The 18,958-nt window shown below is 42.0% G+C and overlaps 1 protein-coding gene across 1 annotated transcript in view; it reads right to left on the minus strand.

The window, feature by feature from the left end:
* Positions 1-10,499: 10,499 nt before the first annotated feature.
* The window catches only part of DUSP27 (dual specificity phosphatase 27 (putative)), a 9,519-nt gene continuing 1,060 nt past the window's right edge, over positions 10,500-18,958 (minus strand). The window contains exons 2-5 of the mRNA XM_008950280.1: positions 17,548-17,642; positions 16,455-16,686; positions 15,479-15,696; positions 10,500-13,330 (exon numbers count right to left, since the gene is read on the minus strand). Of these exons, the coding sequence (XP_008948528.1) occupies positions 10,500-13,330; positions 15,479-15,696; positions 16,455-16,686; positions 17,548-17,642 (3,376 nt within the window). The remainder of the gene's footprint in view (positions 13,331-15,478; positions 15,697-16,454; positions 16,687-17,547; positions 17,643-18,958) is intronic.

Raw genomic sequence — 18,958 nt, forward strand, 5'->3', positions numbered from 1 at the left:
TCATCCAGGAGATTGGGTGAGATTTCAGCAGCCATCACTAGGAAAGTGCTGGATCTCCTTGCAGCACTTTTGAGGGAAAGGCACATGGGAAACTGTGGATACCATGGGAGTGAAATTAATCATTACTGAGGCTTGAATACAATTCAAGACTTAGGTCTTCTTTCCCACTCCCTAGAGACTGTTGAACTCCTGGACAAATAAGCGAAAGCTGTCATTCAACCTCCATACTATGGAAGTAGCCATCTAGAAAGTACACTAAGCATTCTCTGGAACTTTGTAAATGCTTTCTGTGGTAATGTGCTATCACTGGAGATAATGTTGACAACATCTAAAAGGTCAAGAGCCTCCATGTGTTGGACAGTTCTAACGCTTACTGGGCATCTGGCATTGTGTCATGTAAATGTTGATGCACTATGCAACGTTCAAACAAACCACAGAAGCTGGTAACCTCTGCTACACTTTCGGATACACTCTTTGCTGGATTCAGGAGTATGAGCAACTGCCTCTGTTTATAAGAGGAACTAGACAAGAACATCTGATTTTGGGTTCCTAAATCCTTTTCAGGCAGTAGAAAACCAGACTGATTTTCATTGGTATTCAATGTCTAGCAGCCCCAGATTATTCCAGTACTTTTTCAGAAATGAGTGATGATCTTCAGTGAAAGAAAAAGCTCCCTCAGAATACAGTAGAATAGTTTTCTTGGGACTACTCTCATACTTCTACAGCTTTAAAGAAAAAAAACAGCTCTAAGGGCAAGTATTGATGAACAGTAGTTTCAACCAAGAGCTGAGTTTCCTATCATGCTCCAGGCTGAAATCTCTGAAAAGCAAAAATGCTCACTGGCAAGCTATCTCCACAGCCCAGATCAGCAGGCAGCAATTAGTTTCTCAAGCACTCGCTCTTCTTTCCATCTTGCTGATGGATATTTCATCTGAGTTTATGCTCTCCTCCTTCACCTTCTCTTCACTTTTCTGCCTCTCTTTCCAATAAGGCTATGATCTGTCACAGACTCTCAGTGGACAAGACCTACACATCCCATCACAACACTGTCATAGGCCGTTACGTTAGGCCAGGATGAAAAGCGGTTTGTAAGAGAGAGAAGCCGTCATGCTTCAGGGCATAGACTTGAACTCTAACCAAGAAAAGGAGATGAAAGACGGCTTTGGGCCAGACAGGGAGAAAATTTTACTCGGGGCAGGTTATTCCATAATTACCCACTTAAACTTTCTCTGTACCTTCTGAGATGCATCTGGTTCTGGGCAACATCAGAGGCACAAGGGGTGGATCACTGGTCTGATCGAGCAGGGGAATGAGTTTCTTCATTCTTTTTCCAGTGCACTGAGTTTATAACATTTTCTGAAACCACTGTGAAATCCCTTTCCAAGCATAACCCTTGCTCTGCCAGTGATAGCCAGAACTCCTTCCCCGAGCCTCGTCCTTCACACTTCCACAAGCAATACAGAAAGAAGCCAGTAAAAAGCCAGGTCAAGATGATAAGAACAAAGCCTTGAAGACTGCTCTTAGATACCAGCTTTGCTTCAACAGAGGAAGAAATTTTCAAAGAGGTGAGCTCTTTCTGTCTCTCTCTCAGGCAGGAGTCTCCTGGGAGGAGAAGAAAACAGCTTTCATTTTAGCGAGTCATGATACTTATGGCCCTTTTATGGGTTTTGTTTGAAAATATAAAAGTAGATGGACTTAAATCTGCTTCAAAAGAGAGGAGATGGGAAGGGGAGAGACGGAGCATGTGATGGGAACGTGGGTCTGAATCATCTGCCCACATCCAAAAAAAAATCAAACACCTTCTTTGTTTTAATGTGGACCCCTTCTGCCAGTCATGAGGATAATGTCTGACCTTTTCTTGCATAGACCCTTTTATCCCTAATGACTTACAAATTTTATACATACGCTACCACCAAGAACTCACCTTGGGATGAAACATGACGATTATTAAATTATGCAACTGCAGCACCGTGCAACAGTTCAGGTGTGATTGCTCCCAGGAAGCAGGCTATCAGATCACATCTCCTGCAGAACTGAAAGCTTTACACTGTATTCCTGAGGGACAACTGTCAGCTTCTGCTTGCTCACATACCAGAGTCTCATGTGGGCTTTTATCCATCTTATTTGTGGTGTCTGTTCAGCAACTGAGGTTGCACACTTGTGAGGGCTTCCTGCTTTTCATATGTGGAATCTCTTCTGACCCTCTGCCTCTAGGCAATGCTTTTGATCCAATGCACAGACTAAGGAGCACATGCCTTGCAAAATTATTGAGGGAGGGAAGTTTAAGTTGAAGGACTGGGGTTTGCATTTAGCTTTGAATGTAGTTAGGCCTGTGGTCATTTTATCTGCTCTGGGAATTAACCTTCATAGGTTATTACAGTTGCAGGGAAATTTCTGTGTGCAGAATGTACAAAGCTCCCCATTAGCTGGTAGTTTCACAAAGGCTATTGTGGTTTCATGCGGCTCTCCTCTCAAACAAGGACAAAGAGATGTTCTGCCAAACTAACAGACAGCTGTTGACTAGATCTGAGTTTAGTATGGAATCATTGCCAAAATCAAATTGCTGGGGTGGTCCATGAGGACAGCTTTCACACTGTTATCTGTCATCAGCAAACCAGACAAAATGGCAAAAATGAAAAAACAAAACAAAACTAAACAAAACAAAACAGGATGTGTGAAATATCACAAGTTGACTGAGTCTTTTAAGATCTATTGGTGCCTATGGCGGAGAAGATAGACATATCAGTAATTATAAGTGTTACTTTGGAGTAAACTAGCCTCATTATAATACTAAAAGTGACACCCACAGGGCAAGAGATCCCTGTCCAGGTGAAACCCATGACTCATAGAGCATGCCTAGTATGAATAAGTGTTATGTAGTCATATGCAACTTACTAACTAATCACTGTCAGTGGAAAGTTCTTGAAAATTTACTAACTGGTAATTTTGTGTATAAAAGAAGCTCTGAAAAGTGCCTGTGTGTGCTAGGTTTGTGGGAAAACACCCTAGCACCCAAACTTGTGCAGCTATGTAATAAACAATATCTCATCTCTATGTGTGAGACTGACTCTTGGCACAGTGGGTACAGGACCCGGTTTTGGAACAACACCACAATGTTTAATACCAGCTGGTGTGTGCTGCATCTTTCTTTGATATAGTGCCCTGCAGTAATCAAATGGAGAGATCACAAACAGGCAAGTCTTTAAAATTAGGCATGTTCCTATCAGATATATAGCTGTCCTGTCAGCTGTAAACAGTTCTTGCCACCGTGGTTATTTTCTGATATCACTCAGAAGTTGAAATGCTGGGGTTTGAACCCCGAGCCCCCGAATTAAGGTTGACATATGGGTGATTCCCACAGCCCTTCATAAAGAGGTGGTGAGTTTGCCTTATAGCTTCCCCCCAGGGTGCGGCTGGCCCTGCAGGGAGAGCCAGAAGGGAAATGAGCCCCAGGGGTCCCGCATGGAGTTGACGAAGGTCAGGTGTCTGCTTGGGGATAAAAGCTGGGACCACTTGCAGGGAGTCAGGAGTGTCTGTCTGTGGAGTGCACTCCACGGGGGGTCCTGGTTCAGGGCAGACCTCCTGACTCTCCCTGGAGCTGGGCCCTGGTCTGTTTAGACCTTTGCGAACGTGGGCAGATTGGGTGAGAGTTGCCATGTGGGCACCTTTTTCTTATTTATTTATCTAGCTGGTCTGGCGGTTTCCCGTGCCAACTGTGGGCAACCTTGGCTCACTGTTTATACCACCTGTTGTGGGACGAGTCATGTCTTTTGTGGGATCGTTGGGGGTGGTGTCAATTATGTACCAGCTGATTGATCTGTTTGTACCCCCAGCGATCATTCATGCAATGTCCTTCTTGTCTACAATACAGTCTGTGTATTGGTTCATCTCCCTGCTGGTGATATAATTTTTGTTGGGCCTGGTCATTGGCAAAACAGAATTCCAGAAAGACTTTAAGATATTGAGGCCCAGGTAGATGCTGTTTGTAGTTGGGTGATGCTATAAAAATGATCAGTTCCTTTAAATGTTTCTGTCTCCTAACTACTATGATACTATCACCTATATCTTGGTTCAGTTTTATGCCTGCACACATACCCTTTGGACTGGAGCCATCCTTCCTTTCATGGTTACTTGTGCAGAGTCCTTGGTAAGTTTGATTCAGGTTTTAAGATTCATTGATCTGGCCTTGTCCATTCTGTGGTGTGCTCTTTGATTTAATTTAATGACTGTAAAGCATTCAGGCATGTTGGCATGAAGGGTGCACTGGAAAAAAAAAAAAAAAGTGATTGATTGACTGATTGATTGATTGATTATGTAGAGACATTGTTCTCTCCACAGTTAGCAATGAAGCTAGTTTTCCCACTATAGCCATTTGTGTCTTCCAGGACATACAGATCTTAACTAAATGCAAACCAGTCTGCCTGCAGATATTAATCATATGTGGAAGCAGTTACAGTTTTGTGTAAGGATTAAATTTCTCTATTTTAAAGATGCATGCAAATAAAAATCTTTGAAATGGAATTCAGAGGGGATGGTTCAAAGCACAGACAGGACATCCCTTCTCCTGCTCTTTAAGATAGTTTTCACATTGCCACACCTGGATAGCTTGACAAAGACATCCCAACGTTTACTTTAACCTGTTGGTCCCAGAAAAAAATGAATTAATATAGTTGCCTGATTTTTTAAGTCACAAATAATGTTTCCCCTTAATGTCTTAATGTGTGCTTGGGGGGGGGGAGGGGGGGTTGTACCCTGTGGCAGGGCAACAGCAGTCACAGGAAAACAATGAGCTCAGAAGCTACTGAATAGTTGTAACAGGGAGAGAGATGGAGGCAACATGGAATCAGCTCCTGAATATGTTGGAAAGTACCAAAGAACAAAAGGCAGCGTAGAAAAAAACAAGAAGGATAGGATTCTTCTATGTCCAAAAACTTTCTGTTCCTAGGAGTAGCCAAAATGACAAGGTGTTCATTTAAGTAGAATATGCTGCTATTGGCCTTACACAACCTAAATACATGTACTTTGAACCTTTCTCTGTTTTGTACATGAAAAAAATCTTACTGGCATTTAAATTATTACTCCTGGGCAAGTAGCACCTTGCTGAGATGACTGGGGCAATTCACGCACCATTTAGAGCTGTGCTCTTACTTTTCTAGAGAACTGTTTATTTTTTACACATTACTTCCAATTTTTGAGGTTTTCTTGACAATTAGAAAAGCCAGATATTTAACCCACATTCACTTTTTTAAATGACAAGTGAAATTCCAAACAATAGGTAGGTAGCTCTCAAAGAGGTTTTGCAGGGTACATGAGCATGCAGTGTTTCCAAGCCCTAGACTGTATTAATTGCATGCTTTCTGCATTTCTGTTGGATTGTCTATAAATTTAGGAAAGTCATGGTTTCTGTGTTTTCATGTTATAATGCTTATATTGAAGGTATTACAGCTAAACCCTTTAAGGAGAAGCAGGCAATGCAACATAAGTATCCTCAAGTAAAGCTTTTGTCTCATAATTCACCTAGCTCTCCACTACAACTAATGTGTAAGCATTTCTCAAGGAGCTGTAAAAGAAGGAAATGGTGCTAAACTCCTTTTAAAATTATCCCGTCTAAACTAGTTCTGCATGCAATAAGTCAAATTGCCCTGAAAATCCTAGATGGGGGGAAATAGGCTGTGGCCCCACCCCTATCAGTATTACAATGCAGAATGTAGCTGTTAACACTAGGAATAACTTATTTCTAGCACATTTCTGGTTCCTTCCAAACATGCCACATTGAGTTCCCAGCCTAGCATACATGTCATTTTATCATCTGCATCCTACTAATGCCTCTCACCCTTCCCATTTCTCACTGTCCCCTTCACATTTCTCACAAACCTGTAATTCTGTAAATCCCACCATTTCTTTCCTTTCCACAGAGGTTGCCCCATAACCTTTCCCCAGTTTTCTATATATCTAGACAAAATTATTATTTTGCATTAGGCTCCTCAGCTTACATACATATCTTACTGTTTCTATCCAGTGTAAGTCACCTTCTGAATTTGTCTGTTGTCTTCAGATCTTTTTGCACACTTTTCTCCTAGCTCTCCAGCTTTCATCACTTTCTTACTTCACTCAGACCAATATCAAATGGACTTCTCTCTCATGTATCCCTCCTTAACTCCTTTGCTTCCCATAGACTCTGAGTTTTTACATTATAAAAAAGACATTAAGGAAACAGAGTAGTATAAATGAGAGGCTGGCTGTGAAAAAAATGCAGAAGGACTTAATAGACTGAGATACTGAGCACTAAGATGAGAGATTAAATTCAACGCTAATAAATGTAAAGCATTACACACAAGAAAACTTAACATATAAAGTGATGATCTTGGAGCTGACCATCTCTATCCAGCAAAGACTTTGCTGATATAATAAATAGTTCCATGAAAATATCACCTTGGTGCTAAGCAACAGCCTAAAAAGCATGCAGACCCTTAAGAGTTAGTAGGAAAAGAACAGAAAAGAGAAATTAAGGTCATTACCCTGCCACACCTTTACCTGGAATACCATGTGAGGATTTGGTCCTTCATCTCAAACATGACAAAGTAGAACTGGAAAGGGTTCAGAGAAGAATGACCAAGATAATCAGAGACACAGAGCAGCTCCCATATCAGGAATGAGTAACTCAGGCTGAAAAAGATAGAGCTAAGGATGGGGCATAACAATAGAGGGGGATAAAATCTTGTGAGACATATAGATACTAACAAAAGATTATCTTGGCTTTAAAAAGGCTAGCGGGCAGTGAGTTCAGAACAGGCAGAGAAGAGATGCCTTAACATTCAGTGTGGAGTATGTTGTGGGACTTCTTGCCACAAGAGATCACAGAGGCTAGTGGGTACAAGGCTATAATTGCTATAATTCAAAAATGACTAGGCACCTCCATAGAAGGAAAATCTGTCAAGGGCTATTAAGCACAAAGATACCACATCTGGCTCAGGAAATCCTTGACTTGCAAATGATTAGAAGCTGGAAGATCATGCTGGGGAAATATCACTTATATCACTGCTCTTATATTCTTCCCTAGGTATTCACTGTTGTTCTCTGTCAGAGACAGGATATTGAGCCAGATGGACCTTTGGTCTGACCCCATACAGCCTTTCTGATGTTCCTGTGTTTATATTCTTAAATGACTGTATGGATGCTCCTTGCACTTTCACCTTCCACTATACAATGCCAAAAAAAACCCTCCTGCATACAGCAGCAAACTAATGCTGAGCAAAAATATCAGTCCCAGCACATCTTCGCTGAAAAAACCTTCCTAGATAAATTTGGGTACTTACCTACCCTTTTAATCTACTTTCAGTGCCATTGCTGAAAAACCATTCACTCTGCAGCTCTAGTCACCTGAAACAATCTGTGCATCTCTCTCCCCTTTCACTGATTCTCTATCTCGTTCTAAAATCTCATCTTAAAACCTGACTTTCTAGCCTGCCTTCAACCTCTCCATTTCTGTCTCGCCTGGTTATTGGTCTTATGACTGAATGCTTTAATATTTTCACCATGCAAGGTCTTTATGTCACTGTTTCATATAATTTATACCCGTGAGCTGGAGCCTTTCCCATCTCGCTTTCAAGCACAGGCCATACACTGAATGGCATCCAAAATTATCCCCACCCCCTCACTGCTTTGGGGGTTTGGCTTTATTAACAAGGATATAAGCAATAAGAAAATAAAGTTCAGCTATTTCTAAAGCTTCTCCCTCATGGCTGCTCAGCCAGCATCTTAGATGGCTTCTCCCCACCAAACCATTTTTATCTCCCTTTTACAAAAGTGAACTAACAAGCCACGGACCTCAGTGAGTCAGCAGAACCCACTTAACCCTTTCCCAGAAGGGTCAAATCTCGCTATCAGGATGGCTTGGCTCAGGCTTGTTATAGAACCATATTCTGCCCCTCGGTCTTGAATAATTTACTTGTGCAGCAAACCTAGATTACTGTTTAAATCAAAATGCTACCCAAACAAAGGCTGTGCTGGACAGTGCAAAATGAAACCAATTACTACATCATATAATGCTCATCTTTTACAGTGTAAGATGCCCCCTACAGTACGGCACAGGACAGACATTTCTGTTGAGAACAGCAGCCAGCCACAGGATACAGGAGAGACATTTTTCAGAGGGAACCGGCCTCTGATAAACAAGTACATTCCATGCCAGAAGGTATGGCACGCTTCCGCTTTGATCCATCAGAACTTAAGACCCTTTCTAGACTGAAATTGAAACAAGCTCCAAATATGCATACGCAGAGTTGTTTTCCACAGAGCAACTTAACCGTGGATGAAGAAAGGAGGAAAATTGCTATCCTAACACATGTTGCGGAGATTTAATATAAAATCTCACAATACGTGTCAAAGTCTTGAATTGCGCTACTTTACAAAAAAAAACCAAAAACTCACAGAAGTATGCAGAAACAAGGGAAGCGTTGTATTATATATTGTATTGTAGTACAAGTGCATCGTAAGCCTTATAGCATCTCTGGATGTCTCAAACATTAACAAGGCCACATTCCTTATATACTTTGAAAATGTAATCTGAGTTTACTCGAAAAAAACAAAACAAAACAAAACTCAACAGACACTAGTAAAATACGTTCTTTCTCTTATTTTTCTACCTCTGTTGTTGTTGTCACCTGATTTTGTGACTGCATTCACCTGACAATATAGCTATCATTTACCCTAGTCCTGGCTGTCAGAAAGAGTCATCTTTATCTTCAGAGAAGCAGGGATAATGTCTAATCAGTGCATTACAGTTGAAAGAAATGATTCTAAGTTTAGGAAAATTGGCAGCTGCATTTTGTTAACAGTAACCATTATTTAGATAGTGTTGCTGATGTGCGTGGCATCATACAGACAAGGACAAAAGCTCCCTTGCCCTGTGGAGCTTGTTGTCTATATTATACAATTAAAATGGGGAAAGGTACTAGAATAATAATATAGAGAGCTCTAAGCATCGCAGTAGGATGGAGAAGAAATGACAAGAAAGACAAAACTTCCTGTGAAAGAGCAATACTGAATCATACCTCCATTGTCATTTTATGCTCAGCTCTGCCAGAGGGTTTTGTTGCTTCAAAAAACAGTCTGTACAGAAGAGGGAACAGATAATTCCAGAGCAAAAATCAGGAGAAACTAGCCTAGGTGTTTATAAGAGAGAGGTGGAGGATGTTGACCAGTGACAGAGAGTTGGGTGTTTCGTTGTGCCCAAGACACAGCATCATACAAGCCACACAAGTGATGCCGTGGCAGGCCCGGCAGGTTGTGTCACACAAGCACATGAGGCTCTGCAGGGCAGGGAAAGACCCAAGGCTCTTAATGTGGTGTACTCAGTTAACACAGAGACTGTGTTCCATCCACTCACTCTTAAAAGTGGGCTCTGTAGCTTATGACACAAACAACATGTTACATGTAACATGCCAACTAAACTTAAAATTTCCTAAAAACAAGCTTCCAAGTACCACATTTGACAGACATACAATGCATCCTTAGATACATGGTGCCTTATGCCAATGCTTTAGTTATATATTATTATGAGGTCAGTTTGTGTATCACTTCTTTTAAGACAGTCATGTTGAAAGTTAATACATGACAATCTGACTATAGACCTAAAAGCCCAGACTTAACTGAGCTGCATACATAAAACCAAACTGAAGCCAGTACTTCAGAAACCCAGCCTAACGTACACCAATCTTAACCCTAACTCTGTCTCTTTAACTAGATCAGAACATAATTTTTAGATGGCTGTTAATATTATTGCATTTTTCCTTTGTTGACCCAAAGTTATTAGCAGGAACCAACTCTACTGGAGCAGAGATGTCTCCATCTAATAGAAAACAATTTTACCATAGAAATACATTCATTACTGCATTGAACTTCTAAAAAGAAGGAGGCGTCTTCTTTTTTTCTAGTATTTCACTTTGTTTCTGCTACTTAGTGAAGTAAATCAGTACATGTATTCCCCTGAGCTGTCTTATTTCTGTAGACACTCATAAGACTGGTGCAGAAAATGGAGTCTACCTAGCAATATCTTCTCAGTGGTATAAAATACAACAGATTAAGAGAGGAACATTCTTCAGGTACCTAGAAAAGGCTGTTGGCTTCTTCCATTTATGTTCAAAAAGACCCTAGAAAAATATGTCCAGACTAGGAAATTGAAATAACCAAAATGGGATGTGATTGGTCTTTTAAATTGAGGTGCCACCATTATTTTCTTTTGCTGTTGAAATATTGTCTGCCTCCTAATGGCTTCTAACGTTGTGTTCCTACATACATTGATCATTTAATACTAGCAGCATCTTTCTGACAAACCACAAACACTTCCAAAACTTGACCTCTTCCCTTTAACGCTTTTGATTAAGAAAAGAACTATCTGCAGGAAATGCCCTACAAACCACAAAGGATTATCAGAAATATAATGATGAGTGATTCTGGGACTCTGTGGCTCTGCTTGCGTTCCTATAATCTGATCTTGGTCACTCTTCCCTTCGCCGACGGAGCTTTTCCGTAGTCTCTTCTAGTCGGCTTCTCCAAGCAGCGATAATGGCATCATCATCCATCTCTTCTTCAGCTTCTTTACATGTGTTTTGCCTGTACTGGGAGAAATGTCTAGATGCAAATCTTTCTTCAGTTTGTTCCACTTTTGCTTCCTTCTTTCCATCCTCTTCAGACTTTGAAAAGCTCTGGGTGAACTTTCTCTTAGCTCCAAATTCTGACACGTCTGACCTGGCCTCCTCTTCACATGCTTCCACATGATGACACCTAACATGACTCTGTGTAGCTGGTTCAGGGGATTCAGAGTCAAAGGATGGTTCAGGTGTTTGGCTGAAAACATGCACCTCTGGGCTCTTTTCTCTGCAGCTCGTCTCACTGACTCTTGACCTTGTGAACCTATACATCTTTTTGTCCTCTTTTGCAGAAGCAGAAGAAAATCGTGACATGGTTCTCAGTGAATCTCCTGACTCGTAGGAAGAACAGCTCTCTAGTTCTTCTCTTTGGGATCTGGAGAATCTGTAGCTGGATGTTTCGGAATCCATCTCTCTAACTTTGGATGTTCTGCTATATTTCTCTCTAGCCTTCTCGCTTTGATCATAATATGATGGTGGTTCTCTTTCTGCTTTCAGGCCACTGAGCCATCTGGTAATATCAGTCTCTCTCTCTGACTTTGGTGCACCTGTGTTTGCAGGTTGACTGGACAGATCAAAGACTGTATCAACTCTGTCAAGATCTGCTTGCAAGGGGTGCCTGTAGCTGTTTCTTGTACTCCCTCTGTCATCTTCTGTTTCATTTTTCTCTTCTCTGGTCACCTTTTTTTTAAATAAAGTGCTGCGTTTATTGTCTCTGATCATCTTTTCAATTTGATAATCTGACATTTTCTCTCTCATTTCCATTTGCATCTCCTTCTCCTTCCTCCTGAGTTTCTTTAGGTCAACTTCATCAGCAAAGAGGCTGTAAAGTGGCTTGCTTGTCTGTGTTGTCTTCATGCTTGAACTAGTCCCTTCTGTCCCTGCGCTCACTGATGTATTGCAAGACAGGACGGACTGAGACTCAGCCCTGTGCATGTCCTGCTGGTGAGGCTGAGAGGCAGCAAGAGATGCGCCACTCTGGGCACTGAGAAGAGAAGCCTTATCGTCATCTACACGACTGCCAAGGTTTCCTGGCATCATACTGGAGGCCACTGCAGATGACGGATGGGATAGCATCCTGATCTCATTTTGTTTTTGAGCAATGGTTTCACTGACCACGTTAGCAATCCAGTTCTGAATGTGTGCCATGGATATTGTGTCACCTGGACCAACTGGGAGATTGGGAAGGGGTATACTTGACACCTGAGGCTGCATAACCCCCATGCTGCTCCTAGTCTGTGATAAAGATGAATGATTTGTCTGCATGCTCAGTGCAGAAGCTGCATCCTCAGCACAACTTGCAGAAGGTGTTGAGGGACAGAAAGCCGACAGTGGGATACTCCCACTCATCATACTCTCTGTCTCCCAGCTGCATATGGACTGGCTTTCCTCTAAAATTTTCTTTGAACGTTCAAGGAGCTCTACACGCCTCTGCTTCTTTTTAGCTGAAGCAGAATCCTCACTTTTGGCAAATTCCACAAATTCCTCCTTGCTTTCACTCCCCACCTTCTTCTGCCTCTTCATTTTCCAAGCCTGGTAAGCAGTCAGGTTAATATCTGACAAACTCCTTCCTTCTGTCCCCTCCTCACCTGCCTGGCTGCCATCTTCTGCTGGAGATGTTGCAGAAGATGCTGATGGTTCTAAATCCTTCTTGTGAAAACCAAACTGGATCCTCTTGACCTTCCACCTTTCTAGAGGAGTCAACTTGTCTTTGTTCTTTTGGCAGAAATTGTAAAAGGAGCTACTGTCTGAAACCACGCTCTCCTCATCCACCTCCCTCTCCTTTCTTCCTGTTTCTGGAGATTGTCTCTCCCTACAGTTTTTATTCTTAGAACGATACCTCTGAGCAGCTTCCTTCTCAATCTCCAGAAGCCTCTGGTTCCACATGTCCCAGGTGCTCTCTGAAGACATAGAGTCTGTGCGGCTCCTCCTCATCCTGCTAAAGCTACTGGCTTCCAGCTGTTCTTTTAGGGTTCGGATCTCAAAACTGCTCACACTCTCAACATCACTGAATGCACTTGATGGGTAAGGTCTTCCTCCCATGCTGGAATCTCCATTCTCCTCCATGGGTGGACCCTCTGTTTGGTATTTCTCATTTCTGCGCTGCCAGTCATGGATCCTCTGTTCCACATCCTCCTCAGATTGTTCCCCTTCCTTATCCACAAGCTTTGGAGATGGTCTTTCATCATTAACTCTTGGTTCATTTGCAGGCAGGCCTTGTTTCTTCCTCCATTCCTCGTATAACTGTTTCTCTTCCTCCTCACTGATGAGGGTGGAGTGTTTGGCAACCCAGCTAGTTTTTCTCACTGATGAAGAGCTCATAAGACTATCCAGCAGGCTGCTGGTGTCCTCTTCTACTGTGATGGAGTGGGCTTTGGCCCCCATGATGCTTTCTGAGTCCCCAGATCCAGACAGCTGGGGAGAAGTCTCTGCATGGACAACAGGACTCTGACTAGGAGTGACTTCTTCATCACCGGTATGCTCCAACTCTCGCTCCTCCAACAATTGCTCGTTGAGGTCCCTTAACTGTTTCAGAAAGCCATCATTGGGGTAAATGGCACGCTTCTTTCTCAGAGTCATCAGAGCCTCCAAAATGGTCATATGGTGGTAGATCATCAGGTAAGCAGCCACCAGCACAGCTGAGCGACTGATTCCCATTTCACTGCTGACAAGTATTTTGCCTATGGACATGGAATATAAAAGTAATTAGCTATTTCAAATAACACAGTGAGTCTGATATGTAGCACAAAACATTCTCTGAATAGTGTTAAAAATAAGACAGGTTGCATGTTTCAGCAGCTGAAACCAATACTAAATATTTGTTAGCTTTAGCTTACTAAAAATCTTGATACATAAGAATAAAAAGCACATTAGTTTCAAAAGCTGTGGGCAGGCACATTTTAAAACAATCTAAATAATGTTTCTGGTTTTGCCCATACACTTCACTTGCCCAAGTAATCAAAAAGCTTATAATAGGTATCAGTATTTGTGACTTGCTGGCTGACTTAGGGTAAGACATTTATGCTTTCCATGCTTCGATTTCCCCGTTCATAAAAAGGGAAGATATTAGCATTAACCTCCAGGAAAGTATTGAGAGGATGAGCAAATATTTTCTCATAAGGCACATCATAGGACTTAAATACAATTTTACATTTATTTAATTATATTTTTGCCAGAATCCAGATCTGCTGGCAAGGCAAACTCAGACAGTTACGTGTAGACTGGCTGAAGGCCACAGTCACCAGAACAGTCACTCAGAACAGGAGAACCAAGCAACTATCAGAAGAGAACTGATTTTGAGTCTGACAACCTGATACAGCTGCTTCAAACTATGGGACTCATCACTCTGTAAACAGCGACTGCAAGAGCCAGAATCAAAGCTGTGGATCTGCTTTATTTCATGGTATTTACACAGATACCACCTCTTGCAGAAAACTAAGCTTTGACACAGAAGAATTGTTTTTTAAAGTTATTTTTTACAAGAAATTACGGTTAAGGAAAAACTTTTAAATATGAAGAGAACATAAATGAGGCTTTGCTAGCTTGCAAATAACTGAAATTACTCCTTCTCAATGTGTGGTAAACTCCAGTTTAATCAAACTGTTTGCACCGAAACTTAATGAAACCAGTTTAAACATCCCCTTTCTGACTGCTGTTATGTCATCACAAGTATTTACCTAATGTATCTATTCCTACAATTCCAAAATGTCTTTTACACTTTTCTTGGTATCAGAAGTCTCAGTTGCTTCCCAAGTGTTTTAACAGCCAGTAAAGCCTATCTCAAAGCTCACCAAGATGGGAAGGATCTCATTCCTTTGCTTTGTTTCAGGCTCCTCTGTCTCTGGTACTCGCTGGGCCCCTTTGAAGAGCCAGTTCAGACCACTAACCCATTGGAAAACTGCCTTTTCCCTGCTGGGCTGTCATTTTTGCTGGGTTAGGGAGTTGAAGGGGTCAATGAATGCCATCAGCAGGCTATGTACTATGTTGGCATAGCTGTACTATGCCAAGGGTAAACAATAGGAGTTATCAGGAAGAACATAGATGGATAAAGTCCCTCCTCATGGTGCTGTTGAGCTATTAACATTGGCTCAACTTTTCTTGTATACCAGCAAAACACCTCATTTTTCTTACTGTCACTTCTACTAGGAGGTAACCTGTTGTATCTCTACAAAAATTAAATGCATGAAATACATATATGAAGAATATCAGTAATATCACTCATTGTGGTGTTCATTTTTGTATTTAATTCCATAAAGATATTTCTAACTGTCCACTGAAGCTGCAACAAAATGACCAGTATGCACTGGAGTGCACTTGGAGTCCAGCAAATTACACAGTAGCCTGGATGTAGACATCCAGGGGTTCAACCCAGCTGTTTGGATCATCCTGGCAGGTCAGCCTGGTAGATCAGATCTTTTGTAGTAAGCCTACTGGCAACACTGAAACTCACAGTGTACAGAACTATATAAAGATATTATATAATATCAATACAAAAAAAACCCCATGTTTTTTGGAGCAGGGCTTCGCCTCTTTGCAATAGTAGGGTACTTTCAAAGCATCTAAGGGAGGTGGCTCACAGCCAGTTTGAGTTCAAATACATGGGGCTTGCAGCAGGGCCTCCTGGGCTGCCTGCCCTTTCTAGTTTGCCCCCTCATGTTTTGAATGAGGCATGACAGAAATGGGCGGGAAGTGTTCACCATAACTGGACCCAGAGAACAAAGAATCTGCCTTCTACTCAATTAAAAATATGGCATTGGCTGTTTATCAGAGTAGCACTTCCAGCCATTAATTCCAAACATTCTGGAACTACTGCAATCTTCTCTTCTTACCCCTATAAGTCAGCAGTGCTTCGTCAAGGAACTCTGCAGCTGGGCGGAAGTGTTTGGAGATATCCATATCCGGAAAATCATCCACTTCAATGCCCAGGTACTGGATATTCAGACCGTTGTAGAAACCTGGTCCTGTGTAGACACCTGTACCATGAGCTGCATTCAAGACATGTGTGATTCCCAGTCTCTTCAAACGGCTTTTGTTCACTGCAACACTTCTTCAGGAAAGAAAAAAAAAATAAAATAATTAGAGATCAGTTCTCCTATTCTGGGGAGGAAAGAGGCTGTCTGCTACATGGTCTACAGAGCTCCCAGTCTGTTACTCACCCAACACGCCATTCTACTCAGACCTTAATGTCCTTTGAGAGTACTGCAGTTATTTCTTTCCAATACTTGCTGGAAAATTAGAAACCTGCACTCACTAGTAGAGCTGCATGCTTAGTTTCCACTCTAGCTTGATTTTAAACGCATCCTGCCATCCTAGAATCAGACTATTTACTTATTTCTCAATTTTTATCACTCCATAATTGAAGCTTTACACTCTATCCCCTTCTAATTCTGTCTGGTCACTTGCACAGGTGTTTGAGGCAGCTGAGCCATAGTACAAAAGACCAAATCATTTCCACTCCATATTTGTTATGGCATTTCTTTTTTTAACTCTCTTTTATATTACAAAGACTTTAGTCCCAATTCCAGGGCAAATTCCAATCAGAGCAGTGTAATTTGGGCTTGTCTGCCTTCTCCTTTCCTAAACTGATGAAGTATCAAAATAGCATAGGAAAGCTGCTGATTCTATTCCAGAGGTATTTGCTTCTCAGTGTGCAGAGATCTTTGTGAGCATAGTCTGAAAAACTCTTTGGGGCTCTCTAGGGATGAAAGGTATTAAATGCATTTAATACATGTTATGCCTTCAATGGTTCCATCTGACCCTTCACTGGGAATCTCATGCAACTTGATGACAAAAGCTGACACTCACTTTTCCGCTATGAAGACATTAGGCCAGACTTCATCCACAGCATCCCTGGGGGTCTCCAGCCTGTCCTTCACAAGTGCTCTCTGCAAGTCCATCACACATGGCGTGTTAAACAAGCTGGTGTCATCAATCTTTTCCTTAACTCGGTTGTACAGGTCTTCCACCATCAGCTGCTGTGCAGATTCTAACATCCCAGGACACACTGAGTCTACCTTGGTGTCCTTTGTCTTCAGTTCTGGAAAAAACTGACATTGTAACTAAAGGCATGTAAAAATTATGCAACTATATGACCTGTCATTTTTGGCTTGCTCTTTTCCCAGTAACATCACACCATCCTGCCTGCAATGTGTGCACGTACATGCTTATCTAGTGGCCTAAAGGTAATTAGTAATGGGAAGAGCACACTGCACTGTCCTCTCAGTCCTGAGACCCACACTGGCCAAAGACCTGGGAATTAAGGGCATGCTCATTCTAGCCCCAGAAGAATGCAGTCACTCTCTACAGCTTCCTGAAGAGGGGAAGTGAAGAGAGAGGTGCTGATATCTTCTCCCTGAGATCCAGTGATAGCACATGTGGGAGTGGTTCAAAGCTGTGCCAGGGGAGGTTCACACTGGGCATTAGGAAACATTTCTTTACAGAAGGTGATCAAACACTAGAGCAGGTTTCTTAAAGAGGTAGTCAATGGCCCAAGCCTGTCAGTGTTTAAGAGGATTTAGACAATGTCCTTAATCATGTGCTTTAGCGTTTGGTCAGCCCTCAAGTGAACAGGCAGTTGGACTGGATGATCATTGTAGGTCTCTTCCAACCAAAACAGTCTAGTCTAGTCTAGTCTAGTTTGCTGCAGCAAGCAACCAGCAATCAAACTGTATTCACCACTGCAATACACGATTCCACAACAAATTCAGTGCATAGCTTCAAAGGAAGTCACTATCCTTTCTGTAAATTGTTACTACTTTGTGGTTTTCACCCCTACTTCAGGTAGGGTTTTCTCACAAAGGCTTTTTTATCATTTTAGGATCTCTGAATGAGAAAGACAAAATAAGTACAATTCAAGTCTCTGTTACTTACATAGTTCTTTTACCCTTCCTTCTCTTACCTTCATTGATTATTTGTTTGGCAGCCACAGCAGATGACAGATGGATTGGCTCCATGAATATGCTCTCTGTATCTGTGTCTGATATTAGTGAAAACCTGTCAACCAATAACACTGCCTATTAGGCAAATGGCCTCCGCTGGGATCCCATCTCCAGAACTTCAGCCAGAGAGGGCAGGAGAAAACTGTAGCAATGAGGACCTTTTGATGGTAGAAGGGGAGACCCAGCTCTTCTCCCACCCCTCACCCTCACCCTGCTCTCCAGCATGGCACTACAGGCTTCAAATATGCTTTGGCATCCAGTGTTTGCAGGATGTAGACAGGGAGTAGAATCCCATGGGGAGGAGCTGCAGTAGGCTGGGAGTAAAGAAGAATGGTGGAGGAGTTTTTGAGTAGAGAGGATCAGTGTCTGGTTTGAGACTCAGAGGGAGATGAAACACAAGGAACAGTCTCACAGGTTGCTCTCACTTAGACAGATGTACACATTGCCCTAACTAGAATTTATTGAACAATTCAAAACAGATTATGCTAGAAAACTGTTGAGGCTTTGGGTTTTATTTTTGCTGTTAGCTAATTGCCTACAGTCATCCTTCGAGTTATCACAAGCTGCAATGTAAGCATTAAGACTGAAGCCTGTAAAGATCTCCCTTGGTACATCAGTCACTTCATAGCATGAATCTGTGGGCAGTTACTCCACTCACATAGTGCTGTCTAACTGCAGTTCAGAAACAACTATGAAACCCACAATCACCCTTGAAGCAAGTTCTTTGACACACAGCATGATTCACTTAAGTGATAAGCAAAAATGGGCCATAGTCGTGAAACAAATATATTTCCATCTGGGTCCACCTGTACAGTACAAGCAAATCTTGTCTTATTTATACCATCTTAACAAAATACTTTACAGAGCTTTTTGCCTGATGAAAACCCTCTACATTTCCTTCCAAATAGATGCTACAGGTCATTAGGACAAGTTTGTTGCCATCATGGAAGGTATCTGGCAATGCAGGCTTCCAGTACTTGCAACACACTGGTTTTGTTTACCTAAAGCAAGGGAGGGTGGGTAACTAACATGCAGTCAGGGTGCAGCAAAATGTCTGAAGAGCTAAACCGCTTTCATTCTCCAGAAGCAAAATGGAGGGCACAGCCATTGGAAACCACTTAATGGGCTTGTCTAGGTCATTTAGCTGGGTTCCAGCACTTGTCAGCTGTGACAAAGTAATCCTTTTCTAGCTCTTCAAAGGGTTTTATGAGATGAGCAAGGGGAGACTCAGTCTCTTTTAACAGGAGATGACACAAATTTGGAGCTATGCCCTGTCTTCAATTCCTTTTGCTGTAAAGGTTGCCTCCTAGCTCAAGAAAATAAGAATAACAGCTGGAATAATCTGCCACCACAGCCTCAAAGGGAAGGGGA

The sequence above is a fragment of the Merops nubicus genome, unplaced genomic scaffold, assembly GCF_000691845.1.
Source record: "Merops nubicus isolate BGI_N331 unplaced genomic scaffold, ASM69184v1 scaffold7932, whole genome shotgun sequence".
Taxonomy (NCBI): domain Eukaryota; kingdom Metazoa; phylum Chordata; class Aves; order Coraciiformes; family Meropidae; genus Merops; species Merops nubicus.